The 26,417-nt window shown below is 37.0% G+C and overlaps 1 protein-coding gene across 1 annotated transcript in view; it reads left to right on the top strand.

The window, feature by feature from the left end:
- farp1 (FERM, RhoGEF (ARHGEF) and pleckstrin domain protein 1 (chondrocyte-derived)) overlaps positions 1-26,417 on the top strand; it is a 118,514-nt gene that overhangs the window by 36,544 nt on the left and 55,553 nt on the right. Inside the window, exons 3-5 of the mRNA XM_056453920.1 lie at positions 20,899-21,003; positions 21,332-21,374; positions 23,244-23,322. Coding sequence (XP_056309895.1) covers positions 20,899-21,003; positions 21,332-21,374; positions 23,244-23,322 — 227 coding nt within the window. The remainder of the gene's footprint in view (positions 1-20,898; positions 21,004-21,331; positions 21,375-23,243; positions 23,323-26,417) is intronic.

Genomic DNA, 26,417 nt, shown 5'->3' with positions numbered 1-26,417 from the left:
TGAATAAAAACATGTCTTTAGTCTTGCAGTGCAAAGTAACTATACCTCCTGCTTTACTACTGTTATTAAAGGCTAAACATACATTTTAATATACAAATAGAATTTTTGATATAGTTTCATCATTTCTTTTTTGTTTGTGTAATATATTTTATTTATTATAATTTATTTATAAGATGTATAATTTGCAGTGATCATTTATTATTTTATATATATATATATATATATATATATATATATATATATATATATATATATATATATATATATATATTGCATGCAAAAATAAATCTAATAAATGTTAATAGCTCAGCACGGCGGCACAGTGGGTAGCACAATCACCTCACAGCAAGAAGGTTGCTGGTTCGAGCCTTGGCTAGGTCAGTTTGCAGTTTGCATCCGGGTGCTCCGGTCTCCCCCACAAGTCCAAAGACATGCGCTGTAGGTAAATTGGGAAGGCTAAATTGTCTGTAGTGAATGTGTGTGTGAATGGGTGTGTATGGGTGTTTCCCAGTGTTGGGTTGCAGCTGGAAGGGCATCCGGTGCGTAAAACATATGCTGGATAAGTTGGCGGTTCATTCCACCATGGTGACCCCAGATTAATAAAGCGACAAAGCCGAAAAGAAAATGAATGAATGATTAAATGTTAATATTAAATATCAAATAATGGAAATAGATTATAAAAGAATAATATGAGTATAATTGCATGTTTATATAATATATATTTTTATATAATCTACACTTTTATATATAATTAAAAAAATTTGGTTGCATAATTATTTGTTCACCTTTTAGTATTTTGTATTCATTCATTCATTGATTCATTCATTCATTTTCTTTTTGGCTTAGTCCCTTTATTAATCTGGGGTCGCCACAGCGGAATGAACCGCCAACTATTCCAGCATATGTTTTACACAATTGAAGCCCTTCCAGTTGCAACCCATCACTGGGAAACATCCATACACACTCATTCACACACATTCACTTCAGGCAATTTAGCTTACCCAATTCCCCAATAGTGCATGTGTTTGGACTGTGGGGGAAACTGGAGCTCTCGGAGGAAACCCACACCAACACTGGGAGAACAAGCAAACTCCACACAGAAATGCTAACTGACCCAGCCGAGGCTCAAACCAGCAACCTTCTTGCTGTGAGGCAACAGCACTACCTACTGCGCCACAGAAAAAGAGAACGAGATCTATTAGAGTCTACAGTATTTAGTTTTATTTATTATAATTTATTAAGATATGTAATTTGCATTAATCATTTATTTTATTATTTCATTCATTTTTACTTAATTAAAAAGTAGCAGTTTTATTTTGCAAGTAAAATAAATTCCATAAATGTTAATATTAAATAAATATACAATATTACAAATATATTATAAAATAAATAACATAACTAATGAAATTTGTATATACATTTTTTTAAATGCCATATTTGGTATTTTTATTTTTCAAGTAATTTATATTGACAAATATTTATTTAGGGCAGCACGGTGGCGCAGTGGGTAGCACAATCGCCTCACAGCAAGAAGGTTTCTGATTCGAGCCCTGGCTGGGTCAGTTGGCATTTCTGTGTGGAGTTTGCATGTTCTCCCCATGTTGGTGTGGGTTTCCTCCAGGTGCTGCGGTTTCCCCCACAATCCAAACACATGCGCTATAGGGGAATTGATGAACTAAATTGACCTCAGTGTATGAGTGTTTTGATGTTTCCCATTGAGGGGTTGCAGTTGAAAGGGGATCCACTGCATAAAAACATGTGCTGGATAAGTTGGCGGTTCATTCCGCTGTGGCGACCCCAGATTAATAAAGGGACTAAGCTGAAAAGAAAATAAATGAATGAATCAATGAATATTGATTTATTTATATAAGAAATGTGCATTTTATAAATAATTGTCAAATGTACACCATCTTGAACTGTCTAAATATCATTAGATGCAGTCATAATTTAGTTTTATGTGCTGAATAGTTATTAGATTTTAGCAGGTACAATATATGTGTGTGCGACGTTAGTGTGTGTGTGTGTCTTCAGTGACATTGAGCCTCCACTAAAGCAGATTAAGCTGTAGGTTAGACACCAGGTTGTGTGTCCGCCTTGCTTTGCTTTCTAAACCTGGATGAAGGAATCTAGAAGGAGCTCTCGTGGTTAACCTTAATCTGCTGAGTTTAGCGCGGTGATGACCCCGAGTGCCGAGAGATCACCACATGTCAACACAGCATTAAAGCTCCCGTCAAATTAAAATCTAGCTGTTTAGATGTAGAATCGGTCTGTTAGTTAAGGATCTCCATAAGCCACACTGTTAAAAATACCTATTGATTAATAGTTTCCATGTTTTGAGTGTTATCGGCTTATTTTCGGTTGTGAATTGCATTATGGGATGTTGATCTCTACTCTGTCGACTTTTGATGTTGAAAATTCCACTCTGTAGCTTAACAAAGTGACTTTTATTGACATTTTAGTCATTAGAAATAACATAAGAACTAATATATAGAGAAATAAGTCCTTAAAAAATAAAAGAAAATGTGCTGACAGCTTATTACCAGTGTTGCCAGATGTAGCTGACTGATTCCCGCTCCAAAACTATCCGAAAACCGCCGAAATGCAATAAAGACCCGCCTAGTCATCTGGAAATCGTGCTCAATGCGGGGGGTGGGGGTGATGGTTGCCAGAATCATGCTCAGTGGGGGGCGGGGGTGATTGGGGGGGTCTGACAGTCGCCAAAATTACGATAAGTGGGGTGGGGGGTTAGGGGGGCGGGGGAGGGGGGGTTGGGTCGGGGTTGGTCTATGTTCCAGGGGGCGGGCCTTGCGTTGCTAAACCGCCCAAATTTTCTCTGCCCGCTTTTGTCCTTTTTTACCCGCTAAGATAAATTCGACCGCCCAATATGGCAACACTGCTTATTATAAGGTTTTGTAGTGTAATATAACAAATACAACACCACCCCTGACAATATAGCACTGCAAACTATTACAACTGATCAGGAAAGTCACTTTAAAAAGGTAAAATCTGTTGGAAGAAAGATCAAGATCCCATAATGCAATCCAAAGGCATAAATAAATGGAGAAAAATTCACTTATATTTTTACCGTGTGCTCCAATACAGTGCCAAAATTTGGATCTAGAGTAAATACACATCCAAAGCTTGTAGTTTGTCACTTTCATCTAAATGTATGAGTGGGTTTTGACCAATCAGATGCTGTCTAGTATCTGACATGCCCCGCCCCCTACAAGACGCTTCACATTCGCTTTTTATTTGATGCACCTGAGCTCAACCACTCTCACTGGAAAAGCTGTGAGGGAAAGCAAAACACTATTGGCTGTTTTTTTTAAAAGGGGAGGAGCAACTCATTTACTGGTTTCTTGATGCAAAAACTTTACTGGTCACTTATTACCGGTTTCTCCATGTATGTAAACATGATAAAAAGAACTACTGTAATCTGCAGATTTGTTGATTTATTGCTTTGTCAGGTTTTTAATCTGATTTCTGAACAGTTCTCTTTTGTAGGTGTGTATATGTAAGCTAATGGAATCTTATGGTTATTTCTGATTTGTCTCTGTATGTTTGTGCATATGCCTGAATGCTGACCATAATTTGTTATTGTTTTATATTCCTAAATTAATATTTGATAAATGTGGAGGTCTAAATTTTTTATTAGCTTGTGATTTTTAGCTGTAATAAACTCCCTGACAAACCTGCCAATTTTCACAAACAAGCTTTGGAAGCACACTATTTTTCCCTCATAAATCTATAATATTGAACAATCAGAATGTGCTGCAGAGTAAAAAATCTATTTTTATCAAATTATGTGTGGACAGAGGAATAGTTTTTATTTTAGATTTGTTAAAAAAGGATGGTAACATTTACTCTTACTTTGAGTTTTCTGCAATCTACAGAAGGGATATTTCGCCCTGAGTATATGATTGGGTCATAAAATCTATTTCTCCAAAACTATTACATCTGACTAGAATCTGTGCTTATACAGACTTAAAATGTGAAATGCCGAAATTAGCTATTGGATGGGTGGAAAGTACTGATATTAAATGTAATAATTGGTACATTAGAAGAAATTTTGTTAATAAGTAGCTTATAATGATGATAATAATAAAATAATAATAATAATAATAATGACAATAATAATGATAATAATAATGATAATAATAAAATAATATAGATAATAATAGTAATAATAATAATAATAATAATGATGAAAATAAAGTAATAATAATAAAAACAATAATAATAAAATAATAATAATAATAATAAGATAATAAAATTAAAATAGTAAAATAATAATAATAATAATAATAATAATAAAAATAAAAATTATAATAAAAATAAAAATTATAATAATAATTATAATGATAATAATAAAATAATAATGATGATAAGATAATACAATTAAAATAATAAAATAATAATAATAATAATAATAATAATAATAATAATGACAATAATAATGATAATAATAAAATTATAATAATTATAATAATAATAATTAAAAAAATTATAATAATAATAAATTTTTTTTTAATAATGATAATGATAATAAAAATAATAATAATGATGAAATAATAGTAATAATAATAAGATAATAAAATAAAAGTAATAAAATAATAATAATAATAATGACAATAATAATGCGAATAATAAAATGATAATAATGATAATAATAATAATAATAATAATAATAATAATAAAAATTTTAATAATAATAAAAAAATTATAATAATAATGATAATGATAAAAAATAATAATAAAATAATAATAATAATAATAATATTAATAATAATAATAACAAGTGTTTACATAAATGCATTGAATGTGTCTAAAACTGCTTAATTTCCATAGTTTAATATATATTTTACTTCTTTATGAACTATAATATGAGATCAGATTCAGTGACCGGGGAGTTGAAATATGATATTAATATCCCCTGGTTTGAATACCACCTCTATGAAAATATTAAATATCGGTTACTGGGGTTTACAAGCATAAAATAAGCTTTAATTTCCTTTTCCACAGAAAGTGTCTGCTGTTGAATATCAGATTACTGCTGGAATCTGCTGTTGAATTCCTGAGTGATTCCATTAGCTCTGGATTTCTGAATTAGCCGGAGTTTTCCCATCAGAAACACATGGATGTGGAGCTGTGGGTTAAAGGTTCATCTTCATCCCGGGTGCTCACATTTCGCTCTGTTTCTAATGAAGGAAATGAATGAATGAATGAATGATGTATGAAATGAAACAGATTAATAAATGAATGAATGAAACAAAATAGATTATTGAATGAATGAATGGATGAATAAAACGAAACAGATTATTGAATGAATGAATGAATGAATGAATGAAACTAAACAGACAATTGACTGGATGAGTGAATGTATGAAACGAAACAGATTATTTAATGAATAAATGAATGAAACAAAACAGATGATTGAATGAACGAATGAATAAATGAAACAAAACGGATGAATGAAAGAATGAATAAAAGGAATGAATGAAACTAAACAGATGAATTAAAGAATGAAATGAATAAAATGAAACAAAATATGAAAGAAATGAATGAATGAAACAGATTAATGAATGAATGAAACGATTGAATGAAATCAAAACAAAACAAAACAGATGAATGAAGAAAGATAAATGAATAAATAAATGGAAAAAAGGATGAATGAAACAAATGAGTTAATGAAACAAGTGAATGAATAAGTGAATGAAACATGAATGAATGAAATAGAACGAATGAATGAATTAAATTAAGGAAACAAATGAAACGAAGGAATGAATGAATGAAACAATTGAAAGAATTAATGAATCAACGAATGAATGAAATGAACGAATGAATGAATGAATGATATGAATAAGCAAATGAAAGAATGAAACATGAATTAAATGAATAAAACTAATTAAAGAAACAAATGAATAAAAAATTAATAAATTAAATGTAACAGATTATTAAATGAATGAATGAACCGAAACAGATTATTGAATGAATGAATATGAATAAGCAAATGAAAGAATGAAACATGAATTAAATGAATGAAACTAATTAAAGAAACAAATGAATTAACAACAAATAAATGAATGAAACTAATGAACCCAATGAATGAATGAAACAAAACAGATTATTGAATGAATGAATGAATGAATGAATGAATGAATGAATGAATGAATGAATAAAACAGAACAGATTATTGAAAGAATGAATGAACCGAAACAGATTATTGAATGAATGAATGAATGAATAAAACAACAGATTATTGAAGGAATGAATGAAACGAAACAGATTATTGAATGAATGAATGAATGAATAAAACAACAGATTATTGAAGGAATGAATGAAACGAAACAGATTATTGAATGAATAAATGAATGAATGAAACAATTGAATGATTGAACGAATGATTGAAATGAATGAATGATACGAATAAGCAAATGAAAGAATGAAGCATGAATTAAATGAATGAAGCTAATTAAAGGAACAAATGAATTAACGAATGAATGAATGAATGAATGAATGAACGAATGAATGAAACTAATGTAATGAATGAATGAATGAAACTAATTAAAGAAATAAATGAATTATTCAATTTTGAATTAATTATTATATATATACACACACACACACAGACACACGCGCACACACACACACACACACACATATATATGTATATTCTAAGTCGTGCATCTGATTCAGTTTCTCTGACTGGACTGATGGAGCTCTACAGATGGAGAGCTGCATTCATTCATGGGTTTTCAGAAATCACCCATATGTCTGCCACCTCTTCAAGTGCATCACCACACAAACACCATTCAGCGGCTGAAGCACACACTGGCCCTCACTGAGGCCTTTCTGGAGATCTGATTAGCAGGCGTTCGCTCTCTGGCAGCATACGGCACCGGCTGAGACACACAACAATGATCCATTCATGCGCCGCTGAAAGAGCTTTTCTCCCGCAGCGCTCTTTTATTTCACCATCGCTCATATCTAACGGGACGCACAAGATCTGACAACTGCTGCTCGCTCTGAGGGAGAGAAGCACTCCGTCTTATGATTGCGGATCTGCCAAAGCGGAGGAAACTGCACTGACAGAGCCAGTTCTGTGTCCCGGCTGGAAAACAAGCCTACTGGACCGGTTGTCAGAACACCCTAGCAACCTCATAGCAACAACCAATCTGAAAACTGCCAAAAAATTAGCAACAGAATAACAACCAATCAAATGGCTTTTAGTCTGTTGCTACATAATCCGAGCGGTTGCTAAGGTGTTGCTATGTACCTGCTGATGTATATATAATGGCTGTAAGTCTGTTGTTACATGATTTGAATGGTTGCTAAGGTGTTGCTCTGTACCTGCTGGTGTGTTCAGAATGGCTGTTAGCCTGTTGCCAAGTGATCTAAGTGGTTGCTAAGGTGTCATTATGTACCTGTTGATGTATTCAAAATGGCTGCTAATCTGTTGCTATGTGATCTGAGTGGTTGCTAAGGTGTTTCTACGTACTCGTTGATTTATTCAGAATGGCTGTTAGCCCGTTGCCATGTGATCTGAGTGGTTACTAAGGTGTTGCTATATATCTGTTGATGTATTCAGAATGGCTGTTAGTCTGTTGCTACATGATCTGAGGGGTTGCCAAGGTGTCATTATGTACCTGTTGATGTATTCAAAATGGCTGTTAGTCAGTTGCCATGTGATCTGGGTGATTGCTAAGGTGTCGCTATGTACCTGTTGATGTATTCAAAATGGCTGTTAGTCTGTTGCTATATGATCTGAGTGGTTACTAAGGTGTCGCTATGCACCTGCTGATGTATTCAGAAAGGCTGTTAGTCGGTTGCTATGTGATTTAAGTGGTTGCTAAGATGTTGCTCTGTACCTACTAGTGTGTTCAGAATGATTGTTAGTCGGTTGCCAAGTGATCTGAGTGGTTGCTAAGGTGTTGCTACTTACCTACTGATGTATTCAAAATAGCTGTTAGCCTGTTGCCATGTGATCTGAGTGGTTGCTAAGGTGTTGCTATGTACCTGTTGATGTATTCAGAATGGCTGTTAGTCTGTTGCTACATGATCTGAGTGGTTGCTAAGGTGTTGCTCTGTACCTGCAGGTGCGTTCAAAATGGCTGTTAGCCTGTTGCCAAGTGATCTGAGTGGTTGCTAAGGTGTTGCTACGTACCTGCTGATGTATTCAAAATGGCTGTTAGCCTGTTGCCAAGTGATCTGAGTGGTTGCTAAGGTGTTGCTACGTACCTGCTGATGTATTCAGAAAGGCTGTTAGCCTGTTGCTATGCGATCTGAGTAGTTGCTAAGGTGTCGCTATTTACCTGCTGGTGCATTCAGAATGGCTGTCGGTTGCTAGATGACCTGAATGGTTGCTTAAAAGTAACTGAAGTGTTTCTCTGTGGTTGCCAGGTAATTCAATTGTATATACTAGGCTGTGTGGAATGGCCCAGTTAATGCACATCAAACAGTTTATCTGGAAACCCCATTAATATTGTTGTGCATGACTGAACAAATGAGCAGGCAAACCGTACTTCTGAGATCCAACATAAACAGCTGAGCTCTATGAACACTGTGCAAAACTTCACCCACTTCGAGATGAGAGGTGTAAATGAAGCAGAATGATGGAGCAGGAAGATTTGAAACTACAGGAGAATCAAGACAAAAGCCAAATTCACAAAAGGCGAAACAATATCAAGACATATTTTCCCAGCTGTCGTCCCGCTTGAGCACAACCAGCGGCTCACAATTGGTCCAACTGTGAAACGCAAGGTAATGGGAAATCGCCTAATGCGATCTGACAAACTCTTCACACACCCAACAGTGTGTGTGTGTGTGTATGAGCGGCGTATGATAGGATTTTAAGCCCAAGCGTTATTAAAAGCCACGGTCAGATCATTTAAATGCAGCACACATCAGCGAGTCTCTGAGGTTATGTTAATCATGTCAGGGCACAAATGAAAACTAATGAAAAACAGCGCAAGTCACGCTCTCCACTAAAGTGCAGATAGTGGATTAGACATGGAAAAGCCCCACGGGAAGAACCACATTATGGTCTCATCATGATCAAACACAGAGCCACTGGAGAAGGGAATGAGAAGACCGCTCACGTCTCACAAAATATGACAACTTTTAAATCAGATTGTGTGTAGTTTTAGGTAAAGGTTTGCTTATCTATATATATATGTATATATATATACAGGGTATACATTCATACTTTGAACGTGGCATGGTTGTTGGTGCCAGACTGGCTGGTCTGAGTATTTCAGAAACTGCTGATCTACTGGGATTTGTTCACGCACCACCATCTCTGGGGTTTACAGAGAAAATATCCAGTGAGCGGCAGTTCTGTGGGCGCAAATGCCTTGTTGATGCCAGAGGTCAGAGGAGAATGGCCAGACTGGTTCCAGCTGATAGAAAGGCAACAGTAACTCAGTAAATAAGCACTCATTACAACCGAGGTCTGCAGAAGAGCATCTCTGAACACACAACACGTCCAACCTTGAGGCGGATGGGCTACAGCAGCAGAAGACCACACCGGGTGCCACTCCTGTCAGATAAGAACAGGAAACTGAGGCTACAATTCACACAGGCTCACCAAAACTGGACAATAGAAGATTGGAGAAACGTTGCCTGGTCTGATGAGTCTCCATTTCTGCTGCCACATTGAGATAGTCGGGTCAGAATTTGGAATCATCAACATGAAAGCATGAATCCATCCTGCCTTGTATCAACGGTTCAGGCTGGTGGTGGTGGTGTAATGGTGTGGGGGATATTTTCTTGGCACACTTTGTGCCCATTAGTACCAATTGAGTATCGTGTCAACGCCACAGCCTACCTAAGTATTGTTGCTGACCATGTCCATCCCTTTATGACCACAGTGTCTCCATCTTCTGATGGCTACTTCCTGCAGGATAACGCACCATGTCATAAAGCGTGAATCACCTCAGACTGGTTTCTTGAACATGACAATGAGTTCACTGTACTCAAATGGCCTCCACAGTCAGCAGATCTCAATCCAATAGAGCACCTTTGGGATGTGGTGGAACGGGAGATTCGCATCATGGATTCGCATCAACTGTGTGATGCTATCATGTCAATATGGAGCAAAACCTCTGAGGAATATTTCCAGTATCTTGTTAAATCTACGCCATGAAGCATGAAGTCAGTTCTGAAGGCAAAATGAGGTCCAACCTGGTACTAGTAAGGTGTACTGTCCCTAATAAAGGTGAAGATAAAGTGATTTCATCCAATGATTTAGTATTCATTTCATTAGACATGCTTAATGATTACTAAATACTAATTTAATAATTAAAAGCATTAATGGCGATCATGAGCTTTAAACTTCTCAGCATGTTAAACAGATCTGTATTGTGTTCCTCTGTACAGCTGCGTGCAAACATAAATGCTTTGCTCTTTCTGAATGTCACGCATGTCCAGTTTAAAATACTGCTGTCATTAGTTATTTTGAGTGTGATTATGATTTATTGATTGAGTAATATTCACTCGGCGTGTAGTTTGTTGATCTCCAGGCTGTTAGTGATGTCAGTTTGATGGACTGCAGATGCAACAACCTATGAAGCTGGTTAAAATGAATGGAAATATGATGAATATTTGTGCCCAAGTTCTCCTCATGAATCTGGAGCCATTGTCAGTCTGTTGCTATAGTCGGATCTCTTCTGCTGGAGCTGACCGGAATTTCAATGAGTGCGTGTCTGACTCCCGCTGACTGGAATTGTGTGCTGCTGAGATTAATGGCTGGATTACATTTTATGTTCATTTGGAGGCTCATTTTGGGTCTTTACTTTACATATTCTGTCATTTTCTAGTGTGAGTTTGTCATTGCTGGACTGCACATGTTTGGTTCTGTGTGCATTTCTGATTTTATTCTTAGTCTAGGTTTAAAATCATCCACAAGACTTTTGCTTTTTAAAGCTATTGATGACTTCTCAAAAATGTGTAACACATCTGCATTGCTATTGCAGTAATATGAAACGCCGTCTGCAATAGTTTTTATTAATAATATGAATTACATTTTTATATTTAATTACATATTTAATTTTTAAAATATATGTTTTTCTGTTTAACTCAATTTTAGTTCAACAAACTTAAGTTGAGTCAAGTTTTAATTTCAAGTTAAACAGAATGATATATTTTTGTTTTCCTCAATGGAAATAATCAGAAATTTAATTTAATTTAATTTAATTTAATTTAATTTAATTTAATTTAATTTAATTTAATTTAATTTAATTTAATTTAATTTAATTTAATTTTATTTTATTTTATTTTATTTAATTTAATTTAAATTTAATAAAATGTTTTATTTTTATTTAATTTTAATTTATTTTAATTTAAAATGATTTTGATTTCATTTGATTTTATTTTTGTATTTATTTATTTTTTACTTTTATTTTTCATTTTCTTTTATTTATTATTTATTTTATTTTTAATTTATTTTAATATAATTTTCATAATTTTATTTTTTATATTTATTTAATTTTTATTCTTTTATTTATTTTTGTTTATATTTTTATTTTACTTTATTTATTTTTATTAAAATTTGTATTTAATAAAATTTTTATTTTATTTATTTTATCACTGCCACAATCTGTTTATTACGGTTTTAGTTTTAACCCTGTTTTGCATTCATTGGCCTTACACCTGTTGTAAAACATGAGTCGGAAAGCATTATGGGTGTATATATTCGTTACATATTTTACCCCCCCTAAGAAATAGGGTTTAACAATAATTAATAAATCAGACAGACCTGCTGTGATCTTTAAGGCTATTTATTAATAAGCTTATGTCAAAACTATCATGTTTAATAGAGAAACTACTCAAGAAAACTACATTACCCATAATGCTCTACACAAAATTCCACTCAAATAACAAGACCACAACTAAAACACTCTCAAAATACTAAAGTATTTGTTTATTAATGCATATTTTGCAATAACTTTGCCATTTTTTTTTAACAATAGCTTTGAAATGTTTCCTTCTCTGTAGCTTCAGCAGGTTTGTATCATTCACAAAGCTTCTAAGAGATTGTTTTCCTCTGATTTTATTACATGTTTGGCTTCAAATCAGTTGTGAGTCGTGATTCCCATCTTAGCTGATTGGTTTGGTTTCATGGCTTAAATTCTGTAATCCTAATTTTAAATATACTTCTGGAACCAGTGCTGCTGAAAAAGTGAACTAACACACAGAAACCAAAACCCTACAGAAGGAGCACAGTGTGTTAAAGCCATTCAGTTTCGTGCATCTTTAAACAATAGTGCTGCTAAATGCAGCATGCTATAAATACAGTTCTGCGTGAGGCAGATGTGTGTGTGTGTGTGTGTTTCTGGATGAAGGTCAGCAATAATGAGCAGCTGTTAAACTGAAGGGAATTTCCTGCAGAAGCGTGAAGCGAATCTCTCATTGGTCTGATAAGGTTTTAGTTTTAAAGGGGACCTATTTTGCAAAAATCACTTTTATAAGGGGTTTAAACACAGTTGTGCGGTGACGGTGTGTGAATTTAACCAGCTTCTAATCCTAAAAATTAATTAATCGTGTGTTTTCATAATCAGACTTGATAAAAACAGCCTGCAGAAACACTTTGATTGACATTCTCCCTTTGTATGTGTCATCAGAGGGAGAAAGCCCCGCCCACTTGTGACCATCTCTACCTAATTAGCATAGGACATTAGTCCTGCTTTTAAATCTGCCACTATGCTTATACATAGGCATATGTAGCTCCGCCCTCTTTTTTAAAAGAGCACAATCTCATTTGCATTTAAAGCGACAGTCACCAAAACAGCACAATTAGGATCAAAGCCTGAAAGGGGCAGTTTCAGAGAGTTATAAACATTATCTGTGGGGTATTTTCAGCTGAAACTTCACACACACACGCTCTCTAGGGACATCAGAGACCCATTTTACATCTTGTAAAAAGTAGAATAATAGATCTACATTTAATCGTATTGCAGAAGTGGATCATCAAGGCTCTGAATATAGAGACTGAGTATGAGTTAGAAACATCTGGAACCAATGTAAGCAACACGTGGAAGCCCAGAAAAAAGGAGGAACGCAGCTACTGTACCGCATCCTATTGAGCCCAGAGGATTATTCTAGTTTCCCATAGTGCATTGCGTGTGCGCTGGATAAACACTGGATGAAGGCCAGCACTGTATGCATGAAGGTCTGTCACTGTTTGCATTGCTCATTCCTGGTGTTAATGATTCGCTCATTCGGCTTCAGGTTTCTATTGTAGTTTAGTTGTGAGCTTCATTCTTCATCTGACCGCAGTGAATGTGTCACGTCTCAGGCACGCTGGATTTATTCACGACGCGCTGCTGTTTCCCACGTTTTACTATAAAGAGGAATTCGAGCTCATCCTGACTGGACAGATATCAGGATATATTGATCACATCCTCTGGCTTTAATTGGTTGTCTTTGTGGCACATATGATGTTTACGTTTTCAGAATTGTGCATATTATACCTGTATTATATTAGTGAGTGATATATTTTATTGTTAATGCTCATTTATAAAAACAAACAAACATTTTATTAACATTTGTATTATTTTAATAACACATAAATATACACTTTATGTTGTTTTTACTGCTGCATTTACTGTATTTGTTTAAAAATTGCATAAAATAAAACAATAATCTTTCATTTTATCTTTATTAATGTTATAAATCTCAATATATTTTAGAAAATATTGTGTTTTTATTGCTAATATAAATATAGATATTATTTTCTGTTTTCATTTTTAATAAAGCTGTGTAATGTGCTTTTATTGTTTTAAATAGTTGTTTTGTTGTTGTTTTTTTATTGCATCTTTTTTTAAATAATTAAATTTAATTAGTTTTTCCCCTTTAATGGAACATATCTGAAACTATCTTTATATCGGTTTTTGACCACGACTACACTTGTTTAGAAAATGCAGAAAATAAAACAATAATCCTTAAATAATTTTAATCTTTAAAGGGCACTTACGGTGAAAAATCTACTTTTCAAGCTGTTTGGACAGACATGTGTGCATGTATGGTGTATAGACTGTCATATTGGGGTGATATAAACACACCTAGTGCTTTTTTTTCAATTTAGCAAAATAAAAACGGTGGACCAATTGGAGCGGTTTACAGATCGACCGCAACTTTACGTAGGAGTGCGTTCCCCCCGCCCACCGATATTGATTGACAGCTGCGTGTATTAACATGTCCCGGTAGTCACGTGTATAATCATATCAACAAGACCAGTCTGTGTGCGTGTGTGCATGCGTGCGTGCGTGCGCGTGTATCTGTGTGTGCGCGTGAACTTTGTGACCCTGTCATGCAACTGCACAACAAATACTCATTGGTAAAGTTCTTACTGTAGTATTTCTCACAAACGCTACGTGAGATCTGCTTTTTTTTTAAGTCTGTCTGTTGTCTGACACAGCCGAGGGAGGAGATTAAGGCACGCAGAAACGGTGGGCGGGGAGAACTAGCCTTAAAGGAGCAGTACACCAAAACCGCCACCCAGTGAAAAAATGTATAAATAGGACTTTAATAAAAGGTATAATAAAAAATCTGATGGGTGTTTTGAGCTGAAACTTTACACACACTTTCTGGAGACACAAAACACTTATATTAAATCTGAAAAAGGGCTGAATGGAAGCTAAATTGGCCGTAGTGTGTGTGTGTGTGTATGGATGTTTCCCAGTGATGGGTTGCGGCTGGAAGGGCATCTGCTGCGTAAAACAAATGCTGGATAAGTTGGCGGTTCATTCCGCTGTAGCGACCCCAGATTAATAAAGCGACTAAGCTGAAAAGAAAATGAATGAATGAATCTTAATATATATTTGAAATGATTAGGTTTTTATTACTAATATAATTAAAGATATTTCTGTTTTTTGTTTTCATTTTGAATCAAAGCTGTGTAGTGTGCTTTTATTTTTTATATATTAAATAGTTTTTATGTCGATGTTGTTTTTTTATTGCATCTTTTTTTAATAATTACATTTAATTGAATCGTTTTTTCCGCTATAGTGGAACATCTCTGAACCTAACTTTCTTTTTATTGGTTTTTGACCACGGCTGCACTTACTTGTTTAAAAAAATTTCCTTCGGCTTAGTCCCTTTATTCATCACGGGGTACAACAGTAGAATGAACCGCCAACTTATCCAGCATATGCTTTACAAAGCGGATGCCCTTTCCTAGTACTGGGAAACACTCATACACACCCATTCACACACACTCATACACTATGGCCAATTTAGTTTATTCAATTCTCCTATAGTGCATGTGTTTGGACTGTGAGAGAAACTGGAGCACCCAGAGGAAACCCACACCTACACAGGGAGAACATGCAAACTCCACACAGAAACGCCAACTGACCCAGCCGGGGCTCGAAGCAGTGACCTTCTAGCTGTGATACCACAGTGCTAACCACTGAGCCACCGTGTCACCAATGTTTTATGTTTTATTTTATGCTGTTTATTATTATTAAATGTTTATTAATTTAATAATTCGTCTTTAATGGTTTGCAGTGCTATATTGTTCAATTCAATTCAATTCACCTTTATTTGTATAGCGCTTATACAATGTAGATTGTTTCAAAGCAGCTTCACATAAAAGGTAACAGTAAATAGGAACAGTGTAGTTCAGTTTGTAGTGTTTAAGTTCAGTTCAGTTTAGCTCAGTTCAGTGTGGTTTAATAATCACTACTGAGAGTCCAAACACTGAAGAGCAAATCCAACGATGCGCAGCTCTACAGATCCTGAATCATGCAAGCCAGTGGCGACAGCGGAGAGGGAAAAAAAACTTCACTAATGGCGGAAGTGAAGAAAAAAAACCTTGAGAGAAACCAGGCTCAGTTGGGCACGACCATTTTAATTTCTCCGCTGGCCAAACGTCTTGTGCAGAGCTGCAGTCTCAGTGGCGGAGGCTGGAAGCTGGCCTCAGCGAAGACTCGTCTGTCTCTGGAGCGTCACAGGAATCAGTCTCATGTTCTCCACTCTTCCATGACCATCACAGTAGCTGCTCAGGATACGGCCTGGTCCAGGATATGGAAACCTTGGGATCATCTCGTCGTTGGTCTTGGATCGAATCAGTGACTCTGCATAGTCTGAGGGCCTCGGGAAGAGTATCCCCAGGTGGAAATGGAGAATAAAGAAAATAATTAGCGTAGCTGATGTTCACAGTGTATATCAGCAAGATGCATAACCTGTGTGGAAGCCCCCTAAGTGGTGCACTAAGTGTATGCTTTACTGAACAGATAGGTCTTTAATCTAGTTTTGAATTGGGAGAGTGTGTCTGAGCCTCGGACGTTATCAGGAAGGCTATTCCAGAGTTTAGGAGCCATAAATGAGAAGGCTCGACCTCCTTTACTCGACTTTGCTATTCTAGGTACTACCAGAAGTCCTGAGTTTTGAGATCTTAAAGAGCGAGTTGGATTGTAGCGAGACAGAAGATTGGTTAGATAAACAGGAGCTAGATTGTTTAAAGCTTTATATGTAAGAAGCAATATTTTAAATTCAATACGAAACTTAACAGGCAGCCAGTGTAAGGAGGATAAAATTGGGGTGATGTGATCAAATTTTCTAGACCTGGTTAGAACTCTGGCAGCTGCATTTTGTACTAGCTGAAGTTTGTTAATAGAGGATGCTGGGCAGCCAGCAAACAGAGCATTACAGTAGTCCAGCCTAGAAGTCATAAAAGCATGAACTAGCTTTTCTGCATCTGAGATGGATAGCATACTTCGTAACTTAGCGATATTTCTCAGATGAAAGAAAGCAGTTTTTGTGACATGGGAAATATGATTTTTAAAAGTTAAATTGCTGTCTAATATGACACCCAGATCTTTTATAGTAGAGCTAACGCTAACTTTGTATCCCTCTAATTGTAGGTCGAGTTGTGAGATCTGCTGTGTACAGGATTTAGGCCCAATAAGTAATAATTCTGTTTTGTCTGAGTTTAAGAGAAGATAATTGTTGGTCATCCAGTCTTTAACATCTTTAATACACTCAGTTAGCTTGGACAGATTAGACGTCTCGTCAGGTTTAGTTGAAATATATATGAAATATATAATTGAGTATCATCTGCATAGCATATTGTCTGGGTTGGTGTTGTATATTACGCTACAAACCCCTTGTATTAAACTACAGGACATTTGCTGTTATTATACAGCCTTATTTCTCTAGATATTATTTATTATACATTATATTATTATATTAAACCACTAAAATGTCAATAAAAGTCACTGTGTTAAACTGTAGAGTTGAATAATCATTATCAAAAGTGGACAGAGCAGAGATCAACATCCCATAATACAATTCACAACTGTAAATACACAAAATACACAGAAAACAGTGTAGTACAGTTAATATTATTCAGTGTAGAAATGCTGGAGAATCTAACTGTTTGATTTGGAACAACACCATGAGTAAGAATGAAGGCTTCGTGTTTGAAGCTGAAGTTTGCAGTGTGTTATGATGAGAGCAGGAGTATGAGAGCACACACACACACACACACACACACACACATACACACAGATCTGTGGGCTGCATGACATCATCTGTTTACAGTGGGGGTCAGATGGGCATCGGCCGCTGCCTGACCCTGGATCAGCTTCAGGAGGAGGTGTTTGCTTTGGGAGCAGCTCCAGACCTCTTGCTCCAGCAGTGCAAACAGCTGATCAACACCGGAGGAAAACAAGATGCTCTTGAGAAAATAACATTAAATAAAAATGGATGAAATGTTGATCTGAGCGGCAGCAGAGTGGCTCAGTGGTTAGCACTGTCGCCTCATGGCAAGAAGGCCGAAGGTTTGAGTCTAGGCTGGGTCAGTTGGCATTTCTATGTGGAGTTTGCATGTTGTCCCCATGTTGGCTTGGGTTTCCCCCACAGTCCAAACACATGCGCTATAGAGCAATAGATGAATTAAATTGGCCGTAGTGTATGTGTGAGAATGAGTGTGTATGGATGTTTTCCAGTACTGGGTTGTGGCTGGAAGGGCATCCGCTGTGTAAAACATATGCTGAATTGTTGGTGGTTCATTCCGCTGTGGCGACTCTTGATAAATAACGGACTAAGCTGAAGGAAAATGAATGAATGTTGATCTGATATGGCCAATCTCCTGTGAGTTTCTGACCTGTGTGATGGTGTGTTATCAGACATGCAGTGCAGATCAGATCTCCGTCTTCATGAGCTCCTCAGAGACTCTCCTGTCTGCCGTTACTGTAAACACACACAGATGTGCATCGCCTCATTGATCCTCCCTAATGGAAACTCTCCATGTTTTCACTGAAGGTCTGCCCGTGTTCAGTGTGCGGTGGGCTCCCAGACGCCGGCGTGTGTGTTGGCAGGAGCCTCGGCTGATGAAATCCACAGAATTATTAATATACGGTTGTGTTTGCTCAGGTTGAACCTCTTCCTGCTTCTTGCTCATTGTTGAAGAATCGGACCTACAGCGTTTCTAAAAATCATCCGCTTCTGCAGCTAAATGAGGGAAACAGCTGTGCTTTGGATCTCGAATTAAAAAAAGGGCAGCTTTAAATACTTTTAGAAACTCTTTGATGCACCAAAATGATGTTTTCTTAACTAAAACACACGCACACACACACACACACACTCGTTCTTATATCCCAATGGGGACTCTCCATATACGTAATGATGTTTCTACTGTACAGCCCTACTCCTGAACTAAACCTCACAGGAAACAGTCTGCATTTTTACAATTTGAAAATGCTTAATTCTGTATGATTTATAAGTATGTTGTTTACTCATGGGGATTATTTAGGTTCCCACGGTCTCACACGTCCCCATGAGTCTGTGTGGATTTAGTTTTAAGTCCCCAGGAGGACATAAAAACAAGTACACAGAAACTGAGATGACATTTTTATTTAGATTTTTTTGATGCATGTACTATATTGTGTGTTTATGTATGTGCACACATGGATATGTCTCTATGTTTACATGTGTATACTTATCTAAATACAGGAGATTTGCCAGATCATATACACTCACTGGCCACTTTATTAGGTACACCTTACTAGTACTAGGTTTGGCCCCCCTTTTGCCTTCAGAACTGCCTTAATCCTTCGTGGCATAGATTCAACAAGGTAGTGGAAATATTCCTCAGAGATTTTGCTCCATATTGACATGATAGCATCACACAGTTGCTGCAGATTTGTTGGCTGCACATCTGTGATGCGAATCTCCTGTTCCTCCACATCCCAAAAGTGCTCTATTGGATTGAGAACTGCTGACTGTGGAGGCCATTTGAGTACAGTGAACTCATTGTCATGTTCGAGAAACCAGTCTGAGATGATTCTCGCTTTATGACATGGTGTGTTATCCTGCTGGAAGTAGCCATCAGAAGATGGAGACACTGTGCTCATAAAGGGATGGACATGGTCAGCAACAATACTCAGGTAGGCTGTGGTGTTGACACGATGCTCAGTTAGTACTAATGGGCCCAAAGTGTGCCAAGAAAATATCCCCCACACCATTACACCACCACCACCAGCCTGAAGCTTTGATACAAGGCAGGATGATCCATGCTTTCATGTTGATGATGCCAAATTCTGACCCGACCATCCGAATGTGGCAGCAGAAATGGAGACTCATCAGACCAGGCAACGTTTCTCCAATCTTCTATTGTCCAGTTTTAGTGAGCCTGTGTGAATTGTAGCCTCAGTTTCCTGTTCTTAGCTGACAGGAGTGGCACTGGTGTGCTCTTCTGCTGCTGTAGCCCATCTGCCTCAAGGTTGGACGTGTTGTGTGTTTACTGAGTTACTGTTGCCTTTCTATCAGCTGGAACCAGTCTGGCCATTCTCCTCTGACCTCTGTCATCAACAAGGCATTTGTGCCCACAGAACTGCCGCTCACTGGATATTTTCTCTATTTCGGACCATTCTCTGTAAACCCTAGAGATGGTTGTGCGTGAAAATCCCAGTAGATCAGCAGTTTCTGAAATACTCAAACCAGCACGTCTAGCACCACCAACCATGCCACGTTCAAAGTCACTTAAATCCCCTTTTTTTCCCCATTCTGATGCTCACTTTAAACTGCAGCAGATCGTCCTGACCATGTCTACATGCCTAAATGCACTGACTTCTTGGCTGATTAGAAATTTGCATTAACAAGCAGTTGGACAAGTGTACCTAATAAAGTGGCCGGTGAATGTATGGCCAGTATTTTTGCTGTAGTTTACTATAGTTTTAAATTCAGTGTTTTTTTCTCGTTTGATACATCAAAATATTACCAAATATAAAACATTACCAAAAATCCTCTTTTGGTAGCTTTTAATGAGTGTAGTGGGAAAAAAAATAGTAGAAATGGCACATCCTTTTAGACTGTGAATGCTTTTGGTGTGTTTATGTGTGTGTGTTTGTCTGTGTGTGTGTTTGCATGTGTGGTGTATGTATGACAGGAGTGTAAATTCAGCTGTTCTGCAGATGTGTGTGTGTGTTTGTGACATATAAGGACGCATTACAAGGAGAAGGAGAAGGTTACCCATGTACCGATTTTTCAAAAGGGTTGTGGTGTGTGTGTGTGTGTGTGTGTGTAAGTGTTATGTATGTGTGGCATGAGTGTAAAGTCAGCTGTTCTGCAGGTGTGTGTGTGTGTAGTCTGAGGTCAGAGGTCATCCATGTTGAGCATCTTGTTCATACTGTTGTGAAATGGATGGTCAATCAGCAGAGAGTTTGGATCTGCCTGAATGACAGACTCTTGTGTTTACTGTAATCACAGATTCAGTGGAGTCTTTCATTCTCGCCGCAGTGTAAACAAGCTGAGAAGGTGGATGCAGTTTTGTTTGCAGCCTGTTTTATAAGTGAAACAGGATATTAAAGACTTTTCACTCAATTTCGCAGGTGTTTATATTGTTTGATCTGCTTCATGTGTAACGTGTGATGTTTTCTCTGTGTGTTTTGACAGCAACGGGCTCCAGGGAAGGTGCTGTTTGACCTGGTTTGTTCTCATCTGAACCTCGTCGAGGGCGATTACTTCGGTTTGGAGTTTCAGGATCAGCGGAAAATGATTGTGAGCAACGCTTGGCTTTCATTTCAATATGTGAAACATGAGCTGCCTCTATACACACAGTACTCAGGTGTCATGTTCTGTGTCCCAATTAGGAGTGTAAACACAGTGGCTCCGTTCCAAACCCTAGAGAGATACCCATGTAGATAGCAGCCATATTTTAGCTTCATTTTGATTTAGTGTATCATTTATTTGATTTATTTATTGCTTGTTGATTTTTTATGTAAGCATGGCATAACATGTTTTAGGCTTTCTTCTTCTTATCAATGTTTTGGTGTAAATAATTATTACCAGTTTTTTGCATAGTATTATGGTTTGATTCTGCTCTCAGGTGTGGCTGGATCTGCTGAAGCCAATACTCAAGCAGATTAGACGTGAGTATATGTCTGACTGTTGTTCTGACTGTTGTTCTGACTGTATCTCTTGTTGAGCTGACTGTATATCTGAGTATTGATCTAACTATTTATTTGACTGTTGACCTGACTATATTTCATTGTATATGACTGTTGATGTGACTTGATCTGACTGTATGTCTGACTGTTGATCTGACTATATATCTGATTGTGTTGATCTGACTGTCGATCTGACTGTCGATCTGACTGTCGACCTGAATGTCGATCTGACTGTAGAATTGACCGTAGATCCGACTGTAGATCCGACTGTTGTTCTGACTGTTGATCTGACCGTAGATCCGACTTATGTTCTGACTGTAGATCCAACTTTTGATCTGACTGTAGATCCGACTGTTGTTCTGACTGCTGATCTGACTATAGATCCGACTGTTGTTCTTACTGCTGATCTGACTGTTGATCTGACTATAGATCCAACTGTTGTTCTGACTGTTGTTCTGATGGTCGATCTGACTGCTGATCTGACTGTAGATCCGACTGTTGTTCTTACTGCTGATCTGACTGTAGATCTGACTATAGATCCGACTGTTGTTCTGATGGTCGATCTGACTGTAGATCTGACTGTAGATCCGAGTGTTGTTCTGACTGTTGTTCTTACTGCTGATCTGACTGTTGATCTGACTATCGATCCGAATGTTGTTCTGATGTTTGATCTGACTGCTGATCTGACTGTAGATCGGACTGTAGATCCGACTGTTGTTCCGACTGCTGATCTGACTATAGATTCGACTGTTGTTCTGATGGTCGATCTGACTGTAGATCCGACTGTTGCTCTGACTGTTGTTCCGACTGCTGATCTAACTGTTGATCTGACTATAGATCCGACTGTTGTTCTGACCGCTGATCTGACTGTTGTTCTGACTGTTGTTCCGACCGTTGATCTGACCGTTGTTCTAACTGTAGATCTGACTGTTGTTCCGACCGTTGTTCCGACCGTTGTTCCGACCGTTGTTCCGACCGTTGTTCCGACCGTTGATCTGACTGTTGTTCTGTTGAACTGACTGTTGTTCTGACAGTTGTTCTGACAGTTGTTCTGACAGTTGTTCTGACAGTTGTTCTGACAGTTGTTCTAACAGTAGATCTGACTGCTGATCTGACTGTTGTTCCGACCATGGTCTGACTGTTGTTTTGTTGAACTGACTGTGTTTATCTGACTGTTGGACTGACTGTGTTGATATGACTGTTGTTCTGACTGTATATCTGACTATAGATTTGACTGTTGGACTGACTGTTGATTTGACTTTTGATTTGACTGTTGATCTGGCTGTTGATCTGACTGTATATCTGATTGTGTTGATCTGACTGTATCTGACTTGTTCTGAATATATATATGACTTGTTCTGAATGTTGATCTGACTGTATGTTTGAGTGTTGACTATGACTGTATAAATGAATGTGTATTTGACTGTAGGTCTGAGTGTTGATTCTGACTGTATATGACTGTTGATTCTGACTTTATATCTGGCTGTTGATTCTGACTGTATATTTGACTTTATATATGACTGTTGGTCTGACTTTATATCTGACTGCATATTTGACTGTTGATTTAACGGTATATCTGACTGTTGATCTAACTGTATATCTGACTGTTGATTTAACGGTATGTCTGACTTGATCTAATCTGAGTGTTTTTTCTGATTGTATAATTGACCGTATATATGAATGTGTATTTGACTGTATGTCTGACTGTTGATCTGCGTGTTGATCTGACTGTATGTCTGAGTGGTGATCTGACTGTTATATTTGAGTGTTTTTCTAAGTGTGTTTGAACATGACTATCTGTCAACTGACTCTAACCGTATGTTGATGTGCCTCATGTCCGTGTGTCTGCAGGACCCAAAAACATCATCCTGAGATTTGTGGTGAAGTTTTTTCCTCCTGATCACACACAGCTTTTAGAGGAGCTCACCAGGTCTGAACACACTCACTCACTCACATACAGACTTTACATCTTCACTCTTAGATTTAAAAAAAATGCAACTCAATTAAAATAAAATCATAGAACTTGTATTAATGAATTTATGAATATTGTTTTGATAAAAGATATATAGTTTAAAACACTGATAAAATATCAGGAAATGCGAATATTGTCCTGTTTATTACTGTGAAGCCACATTGAATCAGTCTGTACCATATATTGCACTATAGCAATACATGTAGCTTGACTTGTTAAAAAAGATAAATATAACAGGTCGATCTCAGTTTGTGTTTCAATGAATAAATGCTCTCTAAAGAAATGCTGAAGTCATTTATTCATTCTGGGTGTAGTGTATAGCCTCAGTCGCTCAACATTAATATAACGCATCTGGCATGGAAAGTGATTGAACTGCCTATAAATCATGAAACTGCTGTCAGATCCATTACAGATGACTTATGAACGTCCAAACTGCATGTTGCGCACGCTGCTGCCTGACAAGAGAAATGAATTTTACAACACATTAAAGGCTGGCGGCACATTTTCCTGTCAGCTTCAGAGAGTCAGACATCATTCAGGGAGACAGGTATCAATCAGGGAGTCAAGAATCATTTAAGGGGTCATTTGAATAGTGAGGCATCATCCAGAGCCTTATTCAGAGTCAGGCATCATTCAACAAATTAGGCATCATTCAGGGAGTCATTCACAGGGCCAGGCATCATTCAGAGAGTCATTTAGACAATCAGGTCTCATTCAGGGAATCAGGCATCATCCAGGGAGTCATTCAGAGAGTCAGCCATCATTCAGGGAGTCATTCATAGAGTCAGGCATCATTCAGGGAGTCATTCAGAGAGCCAGGCATCGTTCAGGGAGTCATTCATAGAGTCCGGCATAATTCAGGGAGTCATTCAGAGAGTCCGGCATCATTCAGGGAGTCATTCAGAGAGACAGGTATCATTTAGGGAGTCATTCAAAGGGTCAGGCATCGTTCAGAGAGTCATTAGGGGGGTTAGACATCATTAAGAGGGTCAGGCATCATTAAGAGGGTCATGCATCATTCAGAGAGTCAGGCATCATTCAGGGAGTCATTCAGATGGTCAGGCATTACTCAGGGAGTCATTCAGAGAGTCAGGCATCATTCAGGGAGTCAGGCATCATTCAGGGAATCAGGCATCATTCAGGGAGTCATTTAGAGAGTCGGGCATCATTCAGGGAGTCATTCAGAGAGTCCGGCATCATTCAGGGAGTCATTCAGAAAGTCAGGCATCATTCAGGGAGTCATTCAGAGAGTCAGGCATCATTCAGGGAGTCATTCAGAGAGTCGGACATCATTCAGGGAGTCATTCAGGGAGTGAGGCATCATTCAGGGAGTCATTCAGAAAGTCAGGCATCATTCAGGGAATTATTAAGAGGGTCAAGCATCATTCGGAGAGTCAGGCATCATTCAGGGAGTCATTCAGATGGTCAGGCATCATTCAGAGAGTCGGGCATCATTCAGGGATTCATTCAGTGGGTCAGGCATAATTCAGGCATCATTCAGAGAGTCAGGCATCATTCAGGGAGTCATTCAGAGAGTCAGGTATCATTCAGGGAGTCATTCAGATGGTCAGGCTTGATCCAGAGAGTCATTCAGAGAGCATTAGATTAGGTTTGGAGAGTCGGTCATCAGTCAGACAGGTTTGATCAGGAAGAGATCTGTGTTTGACTCAGTCGTCTCCAGCTTTTGGCATTCAAACACACAGATTTTCCTGCACAGGCTGGGTTTTAGGCTCTCGCCAAACCTGAAATGCTCGTCCAAGGACATTATGCCTTTGCAAAACACTTCAAGCTGTAAAAATCTTTTCTGATGTACTATGAAAACATCCTACATCTTACTGGAACATTTTGGAAGTCAGTTCATACAGTGGGTTAGAAAACAGAACCAAGAGCATTAGCTGATTTGAGATTTGTGTTTATTACATGTTTTAGGGAATTGTATTTTAGTATCAGTGTCGCTCAGATAAATGTGTAGTTTTTTAAATAGTGGAGTTTGAATTAGCTTTTTCTTTTAAATTCTAGTTAGTTTTGGTAATCTTATGTGTTGTCGTTTGTATTTATTTTTATTTATTTACATTTCTGTGTAGTTTTCTTTTCGTTTTTGGTTATTTTTAGTTTATTTTTAACTTTTTAACATTGCTGAAATAAGTAAACATTTATTATATACAGCTGAAGTCAGAATTATTAGCCCCCCTGTTTATTTTTCCCCCAATTTCTGTTTAACGGAGAGCAGCTTTTGTTAACACATTTCTAATCATAATAGTTTTAATAACTCATTTCTAATAACTGATTTATTTTATCTTTGTCATGATGACAGTAAATAATATTAGACTAGATATTCTTCAAGACACTTCTATACAGCTTAAAGTGACATTTAAAGGCTTAACTAGGTTAATTAGGGTAAAGTTAGGGTAATTAGGCAAGATGTATAATGATGGTTTGTTCTGTAGACTGTTGAAAAAATATATAGCTTAAAGGAGCTAATAATTTTGACCTTAAAATGATTCATAAAAAATTCAAAACTGCTTTTTATCTAGCCAAAATAATACAAATAAGACTTTCTCCAGAAGAAAAAATATTATCAGACATACTGTGAAAATTCCCTTGCTCTGTTAAACATAATTTGGGAAATATTTAAAAAGAACTGAGTTCAGCTGTACATTTTATTTCACATAATTATTTTTAACACTGCTTTGTTTTTGATATATTTTTATTTTAATTAGTTTTTTTAATGTGATTCTATATTTGGCTTTCCATGGTGAAACATAGACTATTGTCTGACTGGACAATCAGAAAAAAACAATCATTGTTGATCCATGAGTGTTCAATCCTATAATGAACAGAATGATACTGGTATTGCTCTTCAGTGAATGTGTTTGGCATCAGTACAGCAACAGATGGACAAACTGAGAGAGAAATGCTGCCAGATTCAATTAGGACGTATCTTTATAGTTCACCAGCACGTAGCTTCATTAGACGAAGCTATTAAAACATGACAGAAGTTCATGCTAACCTTCAGACACAAACACTTCTGCGGTATTCGTTCAAAAGGATTA

Source organism: Danio aesculapii, chromosome 1, assembly GCF_903798145.1.
Source record: "Danio aesculapii chromosome 1, fDanAes4.1, whole genome shotgun sequence".
Taxonomy (NCBI): domain Eukaryota; kingdom Metazoa; phylum Chordata; class Actinopteri; order Cypriniformes; family Danionidae; genus Danio; species Danio aesculapii.
Note: the sequence above shows the minus strand (reverse complement) of the source record. Positions and strands in the feature narration are given on the sequence as shown.